Source organism: Aulostomus chinensis, chromosome 6 (assembly GCF_037954235.1).
Source record: "Aulostomus chinensis isolate RoL2024-O1b breed Wild chromosome 6, RoL_Achi_v1.0, whole genome shotgun sequence".
In the NCBI taxonomy this organism is placed as follows: domain Eukaryota; kingdom Metazoa; phylum Chordata; class Actinopteri; order Syngnathiformes; family Aulostomidae; genus Aulostomus; species Aulostomus chinensis.
The window spans coordinates 1,842,350-1,851,524 of NC_141325.1; the positions used below are offsets into that span (position 1 = coordinate 1,842,350).

At 47.6% G+C, this 9,175-nt stretch overlaps 2 protein-coding genes across 2 annotated transcripts in view; one reads left to right on the forward strand and one right to left on the reverse strand.

The window, feature by feature from the left end:
* Nucleotides 1-3,445, reverse strand: part of LOC147259670 (ral guanine nucleotide dissociation stimulator-like) — a 39,209-nt gene extending 35,764 nt beyond the window's left edge. The window contains exon 1 of the mRNA XM_086205753.1: nucleotides 2,636-3,445. Within this exon, the coding sequence (XP_086061879.1) occupies nucleotides 2,636-2,656 (21 nt within the window). The 5' untranslated portion in view covers nucleotides 2,657-3,445. The remainder of the gene's footprint in view (nucleotides 1-2,635) is intronic.
* An 817-nt stretch (nucleotides 3,446-4,262) lies between these two features.
* Nucleotides 4,263-8,556, forward strand: ptges2 (prostaglandin E synthase 2). The gene is made up of 7 exons (XM_086205768.1): nucleotides 4,263-4,602; nucleotides 5,136-5,324; nucleotides 5,499-5,554; nucleotides 5,653-5,805; nucleotides 6,165-6,365; nucleotides 7,047-7,164; nucleotides 7,741-8,556. Exons 1-7 carry the CDS (start codon nucleotides 4,306-4,308, stop codon nucleotides 7,867-7,869), a joined length of 1,143 nt encoding a protein of 380 aa, XP_086061894.1. The 5' UTR covers nucleotides 4,263-4,305; the 3' UTR covers nucleotides 7,870-8,556.
* The last annotated feature ends 619 nt before the right edge of the window (nucleotides 8,557-9,175 follow it).

Genomic DNA, 9,175 nt, shown 5'->3' on the forward strand with positions numbered 1-9,175 from the left:
TTTATTTCTGGTTCAAACTTTGTGTGCCACACTGAGGACTTCCAGATGAGAAGGCTTCATGCCTCTGACTGGGGTGACGGCCTGTTCTGCTCTCAGTGAAGGAAAACCACCTCAACAACAGAGACAAATCTATCAACGGAACGAGCAGCTGCCAAACTTCATGTTTCTGGATGGAAAACTCTCCTTCAGCCAGCATGAACACGCCTGCAAATGATTACCGTGCCTAAACACACAGATCTGATCTGGTCACTTGGACGTGACAAAACGTGGGCGATCCGCCTTGAAGAGCAGATTGGAAAACAATCAAGAGTTGTTTGCTAACTGAACAAACAGCCAAGAAAACACCATTCAGCAACAAGTCCCAGTGTTACTTTCATTGTCCACAGAGCAAAATCTGACAGGAGCTTTCAAGGACGGGCTCTTCCTTCCTCCACACTCAAAAAATCCCCCCTCGGGATGAAATAATCTCTGATTCTTGTCACATTCCATCAGACAAAGACGTCAGATACGGCTGGAGTGAAGTCAAGCTTCGAGAACAGAGTGGTTTCTGGAGTGCTGCTGTGCAGGAAATGGAGCGTCGTGGCAGCAACACAAAGCTCACAGCTTTATCTGGCGCACGATTCCCACAATCGTGTAAAGAACAAATAAAGCATCAACGTCAGAAGCAGCAGAGAGGAAACAGGATTATTGTGGAGCGGAGAAGAAGGTTTGTTTACAGGCCCATCCAACCCATGGAGGCCAGGGTTAAACAGATGCTTTAAACCAACGCAGAGGGACGCCTCGTGTCCTGCAGCAGCGGGTGACCTTTGACCCCCAAACCATCATGTTTACATGAGCGGTGAAATAAACTTGTCGCTTGAGAAATGTTGAGTCACAGGAATATTATTCATGTTTGGCTTCGCCTGCTTACAGGAACCAGCCAAAGTCTCTTATTGTCCAGAAAAAACAGACAACAAACCACACGCTAGTTAGCTTAGCACAAAGACTGGTAGTGGGTGGGAAGTGTTAGCATGCCACTGTCAAATGCTCTTCAAGCTGCCAGTTTAAGATTTACAGATTCTCAGGCTGTAACTGCAAATGACTTTCTTCATGGATCAGTTTGGTGATTATTTCCTGATTGATCGATCAGCGAGCGGTGACACACTCAAACCTCTTGTTTTGTCACAAATCCAAAGACACTGCGTTGGTTGTCATCAAGGGTAAAAAAAGACAACAACATCAAAAAAAAACAGAGAACATCCACGTCTGAGAACCTGGGGAAATAAAATCGAACCTTGAAAATAACTCGAAGGATTAGTGACATTTATCTGAACAAATTACTAATGCTATTGAGGTGTGTGTGTGGGACAGGAACAAGCTGTGCGAAGAGGTCAAAGGTTAGCCCACAGGCTAACTGATGACCACACAGAACATCGTGTGGTTCTACCTGTCCAGTTATGATCAAATATGAAAGAATCACGAGGGAGTTTGAGATCTGAGATCCTCTCATCCGAGAGGCTGTCAGGCCTAAACTTCCTCTGAGGACGGGATAAAGACTGTCCGAGCTGGGTGAAGATACCCAGCGATTGTCAGTTAAACTGGTTCCAAAGAATAACTTTGATATTATTTGATAATCATTTGAGTGGTTTATCCAGCAGAACCAGGAAATGTTCATGAGCTCCAACTTCATAAGAAACACTTGCATTTCTCCATGGACGTTCTTCACTGGGCAGCAGCTGAGTTTCAGATTTTATCTGAAGACGCTGAACTGTTTTTTTGTTTTAATCACTTTAAGACAAAATGATGAACGTTTCATTATAGATTTCATTGACAGAATAATCTCTGATTCAATAATCATCATTCTGGAATATGAAAGCAATGTTCTTGTTTATACAATTAAAAATATTACACAAACTCAACTACTGGTTAAAAAAAAAGCCAACTTTGAATGGGGGGGGGGTCTTTGCATATTTGAGACATTTTACAAGCTGAACTGAATTACCAGTTAAAAATAAACTGACTGATACGTTTGTGTTGCCGGTAACATCAGGTCATAAATAATCCTTGAGTTTCAAGTGAATTTCATTGTCTTAGTGAAAATAAGGTTCACAATCAAGTGGTAAAACATCCTCCATCCATTACACCTCTTTCTTTTTGATCAAATTAAGGAATCCTTGCACAAAACCAGCAGATACAAGCTGTGATTGATCTTTCCTCCTTCCTATCAGTACCAGCACCAGCCGAAGACATCCGGCGCTTGTAAATCTTTAATATCGAATGTGAGGCAGTAAACCTGTGAACTGTCCTGGTCTCCATCATGCGTCCTTGTCTCAGTTTGACTAAGGTCAGTATATTAATATTGATTTGTACACGCACTGATCTGAACCCCCCCCCCCCCAAGAAACAAATACAGACGAATCAAGTCGATTAAACACCAGCAGGACGGTTCGATGGTCCTGCTGGTGTCGTGGGTGTGACGGCCGGAACCCTCGCTGGAGGAGGAAGGTGAGACCAGCGGAGGCTCGCTGTCTCAGGGGTGTCGATCACCTGCTCCGACACCTCCAGATGAGGCTGCTGCTGCCGTGCGCGCCCGCCGTCATTAAACGCCTCATTACCAGCGATGCAAATGAGCATTTAAAGGCAGCCTCCTTCTTACCTGTTTTTCCAGCATGATCATTCTCTCGGCGGCATGACCTTCATGGGGAGGGTTCACCGTCAGACGCACTCCTCCTCCGCCAGCATCTTCGCGGATGAGCGAGGGAGAGAAAGAAGAAAAAAAAGAAAAAACAAAACAAAACACCCCGAAATACCAGCTAACAAGCGTCCCCGCCGCGGTGCTAGCTACGGCGCGTTATCCTCGAGAGAAATGTCCTCTTGGACTCCAGCATGTCTCGGCACAAAGGGACGCAGAGGAGGGTACAAACATGGAGGAGGACAGACCACCTCGGCCCGCCGCCGGGGAGGCGAAAAAACAACCCGCGCGAGCTAGCTAGCGTTAGCCTGCTAGCCAGCTAAACCCCCGACCAACGGTTATCAAAATTTTATTTGTCTCCTCTCGCCATCATCTGTCGCCGCTCCGCCGTCCTCCTGGAAGACTCCGCGGGTTGGTCTCCTCTAGCGTCGGCTCTCCACGTCAAACCGTCGCCGCGGCTCGACATCCCAGAGACGGGCGGTCGGTCCGGGGTGGATGTGGCCAACGAAGCAGCAGCCTTGATGCTTTAATGGATGCTGGAGCTGCTGGAGCTGCTGCTGCTGAGACAAGACGCCGCCGCCGCCGCTGCTGCTGCTGTGGACCGAGAATAGCAGCGTCCTCCGAATAACGACGCCCGTGAACGCGCCACACGTTGGCACGAAGCAGAGGGACATACCAGGGTCCTGAACGCACCGCAGCTCGATCCCGATCTGTTTCCTGACAGTTTCAGAGGACGGCTGCGGCGCGAGGAGCGGCCAGACCGTAGTGAAGGAACATGTCCTCCTCACGCCACAGGCCTCCTCCGCGTTCTGCTCTGCTGTCATGGAGATTGATCCGTTCTTTTTTTTCATATCCGTGGTTAGTTTCCATTAACTACACTGTATCCATGGCAACCGAGCAAATCGCATCTGCGTCTCTGAAGAAAGCCAGCAGATACACAGGGACGTTTTTACAGTTTTATGTTTGAAACATTAATAATTATAATACTTGGAACCATAAAATTGACGTTCCTGTCATTGTTAGTGTCTTTATCTTCAAATTCAAAGTCATCTTAATTGCTATAGATAGACATATAGATGGATAGATTGATTGATAGATTTACTGTATCGATCCCAAACCCGGGAAATTCAAACGTGGCAGCAGGCTGACATTCAGTAAAGAACACAGGGCCTAAACTGCAGAGCCCACTTTATACAATAAATGGACAATAAAATAGGAAAGGGGGGGGGGATAAATTGTGAGGTGCATTAAAAAGGTGAGGGCTGAACTGTTGGAAAGGGAGGCTGCACGTGCCGTCCTGTGATTGTTCAAAATTTAATGAGTTCAAGTTTAAAAAGTGTAATTAATTAATAATAATTCTTTGTTTTGTGTTTCATTAAAAATGTGTGCACGAGTCGGTCATGTGACATGGAGGCTGTTGAAAGAAAAAGCAGAGCGTTGTGGTTTTCTTCAATATTGTCTGTAGTACTAGAACCCGTAATACTGTAGTTCTGGTGAAGCCACAGGAAAAACTCAAAGTTGACTCATCTCTGCTGTGACGTCATTGAGGGGCGGGTCTCAGCCTGACAGGTTCAACTGAGGGATTTTGTCCACTTTTCTCCCGCGGTGCATTGTGGGGCTTTATGTAAACCAACATGGCGGCTGCCTGCGCCAGATCGCTCGCTAAGGTCGGCTGGACCTTTTTGGAGTGCCCGGCGGCCCGCCGGCCCGGTACCGTCTCGTACCCGCTGGGGAACCCCAGCACTCGCGTGTCCCGGAGGGCCTACGGTACCGGTGGTACCGGGCCTCGGGCCAAGCTGCTCTCCTCCTTGCGGGGAGCTGGCGGCAGGGCGCTGGGCTGCGCCTTCTTACTCGGCGGTGGTCTGAGCTTCTATCAGACGGTCAAGCTGTCCGTCCAGCGGCAGCAGCACCTGGCCCAGGAGGACGGCGAGGTGAGAGCTCCCGGAACCGCCGGCTGGAACCGTGTAACATTGCTAGAAGATTCCTGGAGGTCAGGAGGAGGAGGGCTGCCTTTGATGGCTGACGCTCAGGGAACATGTTGAGGGAATGTTCTGGGGGATCTTGCTGGTTCCGTCCCCTCAGTTCTCCTGCAGAGTTCCTGTCATAGCAGTTAAAGTTGTGCAGATATTCTCAGAGCAGAGACCAGGAGGGAACGGTTCCTCAAACTCGTAGTGTAACGTAGAAGTGTAACGTTTAACGTTTAAGTGGTTTTCTGCTTTGTTAACGTTCCTCTAACGTTACAGAGGGAACCTGGGAGCTGCACGACTGTCATGTGTCCAAAATGGATGTGATAAGAACATTGCCAAAGTCCGATCAAGGTTTTTGGGGTGGGTGGGTGGTGTTCTTCATCTCAGAGAACGTTTGATTTGACAGAAACCATCAGGACCTCACAAGAAGAGAACCATTTGTGAAGCCTGACAGGGGGCGGTGGGTGTAAAGTCTGCACTCTGCTGCCTCGTTCCAGGTGCCGGCCGCGGGTCTGAAGCTGGTCCTGTACCAGTACAAGACCTGCCCCTTCTGCAGCAAGGTGCGTGCCTTCCTGGACTACAGCGGTCTGCCCTACCAGGTGGTGGAGGTGAACCCCGTCATGAGGCAGGAGATCAAGTGGTCAACCTACCGAAAAGTGCCCATCCTGATGGTGAACGATGACGTGGTGAGAACTTGGCCCTTTGGACAAACACACACACACACACACACACACACACACATCATGTCAAAGTTGGAAATGGGTGTAAAACTTAAAACATTTTGCCTTCCGAGGGATTGTTGACATTTAAACCGATTGGGTTTTTTTCTGAATTTCTTTCCTCTCGTTTTTCCTCTGCAGCAACTGAACGACTCATCCGTCATCATCAGCTCGCTCAGCACCTGTTTAATCAACAAGTAAGCCGCAGGTTCCCTCAAGTTTCACCCGACGGAAAGATTTGTCTTTATTGAGCCGAATTAAGTTGCTTTACTTTTTTTAACTGTGTGTCATGGAGGGAGAAAAGTATATCAGAGATCCTTCGCTGCTACCCGGAGATGAAGTCTGTGAACGACAGCGGGAAGGAGGTGACGGAGTACAACAACAAGTACTGGCTGATGCTGAGCGAGGCCGAGACGGCGCTGACTTACCCGGAGAAGGGGATGCAGAAGTAGGTGCCGCCCTTCTGCACACACACACACACACACACACAGACAGTAGCAGAGGTTGTAGAACAGCAGGACCTGACGGCTACAGAGCTCAAGCTCAGACCAAACGCGCCTGGCTGTCGCCGAGTTCATCCATGAGGCCTCAATTATTGGTTTGGCTGTTGTGTCAAGAGAATGTCTGACGGATGTTCGTCAGCTCCAAGTGGCCACCAGGCTCAGCAGAAGCCCCGATATGTTGCTGGTCATGGGCCCCAGGTCATGTGACCAGGACTGACGCCCCTTTACATTCACGCTTGCACTCTCTGCATGTAAACACATTGTGTTACAGGTGTAACAGTGCAACCATGATGTTTGTTTTCAGAGAGGAGATGAAGTGGCGTAAGTGGGCCGACAGTTGGCTCGTGCACCTCATATCTCCCAACGTGTACCGGACAACTGACGAGGCGCTGGCGTCCTTCGATTACATCGTGCGCGAGGGGAAGTTTGGCACATTTGAAGGCTTCTTTGCCAAATACGTCGGCGCAGCGGCCATGTTCATCATTTCCAAAAGGCTGAAGAAGCGGTGAGTGACTCCACAGAAGAGATTCATACAAGGATTTGTCAAGAATGCAAAGATTCAAGCTGTAAAATACAGGAAGTAGCCAAGAAGAAGTAGGAAAGAACCACACTCGAGTAACTACGAATGAAGTGGAGCAACTGATTTTGACAACAAAAGCGAACAGAAACACAAAGTAAAATGTACACATTACAATTCCAATGCTAACGGCTAGCGGTACATAGCTAACTAGCTTGTAATATGAGGGTCTTGTGTTTTTTCTCCCTTTCCCTTCCGAGCTTCCTTCATAAACGTTCTGTATTGTTTCATTCTGGAAATTCAGAGCCAGCTGGTAGCACCTGAAGGCACCATGACAAGATGACAGCTTTATGCTGGGCCAACCCAGGTTAGAGCCTCAAGCAGCCTAAAGTAAAAAAAGGCCCCACCATGATAGCAACCACAGCTACCATGACTCCACCCTGGCAAGTTACTGTCAGTCAGACTGGAAATACTTGAAATGAACGGATTCAGAAACAAGATATGTTCTACGTTCTGTGTTCTGGTGGAGGAGTGGAAGCGTGTCGTGGTCAGAGGAGGAGGAGGTGCTGATTGTGTGTGACCAGGGCCGTTGGCCTGGACTGCGTCCGGTTTGAACTGCATCAGTAACTGGATGTCAAATGAGTGATTTTCTCTGTTTTGACCGGGCAGACACAACCTGCAGGACGATGTCAGGCAGGATCTCTACAAGGCTGTCAACGACTGGGTGGCCGCCATCGGCAAGAAGAGGAAGTTCATGGGTGGCGATAAGCCCAACCTGGCTGACCTGGTGAGGAAACTGGCCTCCTGTGGACCCGGTCCTGGTCCTGACAACTGATGAAGGGTTCCATTGACCTCAGATGTGAACTTGTTCCATTCACTGTCAGCTCTGTTTTGCTTGAGAACCCTCAGTATGCCAGCATTTTGACGCGGTAGGGAAGCAGGAAGTAGTGGAGCTTTTTCCTCGGTTGTTGTAGGATGGCTTGTTTTTGCAGGCCATCGTGGAAGTTGGCACCAACATGAATTGTTGTTAACTGGATTATTGCAGAGAAGACCACCATTTTGAGATTGGAAAAAAAAAAAGGATTTGGTGTGATATTTATCCGTGCACTTGATGCTGTGGAACAAAACCTTAACGAATCTTCAGCTGCTGTTCACGGTGCGGACTTGTTTCTGGGTTTCAGGCCTTGTTCCTGCGCCGCTCTGATGACTCAGGTTGTAGCGTGAGATGTGTGAGCGTATTAGCATGCGAGCAGTAAATCTCCTCAGTTCACTTCACTTATCCAACGTTTTGAAAGCAAAGCTGCAGACCATCTCGGTTTTGGTGGGTAATGAACATTTGAGTCCTGATTCTCTCCTCTTGCAGGCAGTGTTTGGCGTTCTCAGAGTGATGGAGGGACTTCAGGCATTCGACGACATGATGAAGAACACAAGAGTCAAATACTGGTACCAGCGCATGGAGAGAGCGACGCTCAACCACGAGGGTCGGAAGTGAAGCGCAGTCAGACAGAGGAAGAGGAAGACCTCAGGACACAGAGCGCTTCCAGCCTCGGAAAAGACTGAACCTCCAGGAAGAGACCGGCGTCAGGGTGCCAGGGAGCCTGTTCCATGCGTACTTGAATTTGAAATGTCAAACTATCCAGCGGTCTCGTCTGCCTCGATTGATTTACTTGACGCGCGTGATCTTCTTGATTTTTTTGAACGTAGAACAGCAGGTGTTCATGTAGATGAAGAAACTGTTCAGCTGAGAAAACCTTGGACAGAAACACCGAACTGCTCTGTGGAGGAACCCAACCTGTTCATCTAGATGTGCTGTGACGGTTACTGACCTCTACTGGTCAAAAGTGGCAACATCAGTAACTCAGACTAAAGTAAATTAATACTCTATGAAAATATATACATATATTTCTGTTGCCTTTCAGTAGTCAAAGCAAAGTTTTCTTTGCAGATCTGATAAAAGTGATGAATTCTGATCGGAGGTCAGCTGAGTCTGTTTGATCTCACTGTTAAAAACCAAACATTTAGGGCTTTCATGCCTCGCTCGAAACATGCATCTCTCCACTGTACAACTTAATTTTTTTTATTTCTTCAGGGTTTAGTCATAATTTTTTTCCCTCCATGCAATATTGACATTTTTGAATTCTCTGTGAGAAATAAAGGAGCTAAATGTTGAAAAGTTCTCTGGTTCTCTGGGGGGTGAAGTGGGAATCGGTCGTTGATCAAATCGGTGGCAGTTCTGGTTCCGTTGGCCTCAGCCGATGTTCATGATTGAATTTGTATAAACTTTGGTCCAATGAGAAGTTAAACGACTTGATGACTCTGCGTAGCATCTGCTTTGTCTGCGCTCTGACAGAATTTTAATTTTAATTTAATACCAGACTGGAATATCACACTGAATAGTCCGATTTCTGCGGCAGACAGAGTCCGTTTGGAAGCATGCAGCTGTTTGATCTGTTCTCCATTGTTCTGTTCGTAACCATGAAAGCAGTGTTGTTTCATTCTTACCGGAGCCATGAACTCGCTGAAAGAATGGCAGAGAAGTAAAGATGATGTCAGCGTTGCCTGGAGCAGATCTGACATCATTGAGAGGATCAGCTGACAAGGATATGGGATTTGAGTGGCAGCTCGTTTTCTACGTCTTCCTCTCCGCGTCGACTGGGTGAACAAATGACTTCCTTGGTTCTCACACAACTGATAAAGCAGAGTTTCCTTTTTTTAAAAATTCCTTCATATTGAACATTTTCACATACATTTTCCATACTTCTGGTGCGCAATGACTTGTTTTTTCTTCCTTTTTCCAA

Coding starts and splice junctions, on each gene's coding strand:
- ptges2 (XM_086205768.1), top strand. CDS start 4,306: ATGGCGGCTGCCTGCGCCAGATCGCTCGCTAAGGTCGGCTGGACCTTT. Junction 5,806..6,164: donor CCGGAGAAGGGGATGCAGAA/GTAGGTGCCGCC, acceptor GTTTGTTTTCAG/AGAGGAGATGAAGTGGCGTA. Junction 7,165..7,740: donor AGCCCAACCTGGCTGACCTG/GTGAGGAAACTG, acceptor CTCCTCTTGCAG/GCAGTGTTTGGCGTTCTCAG.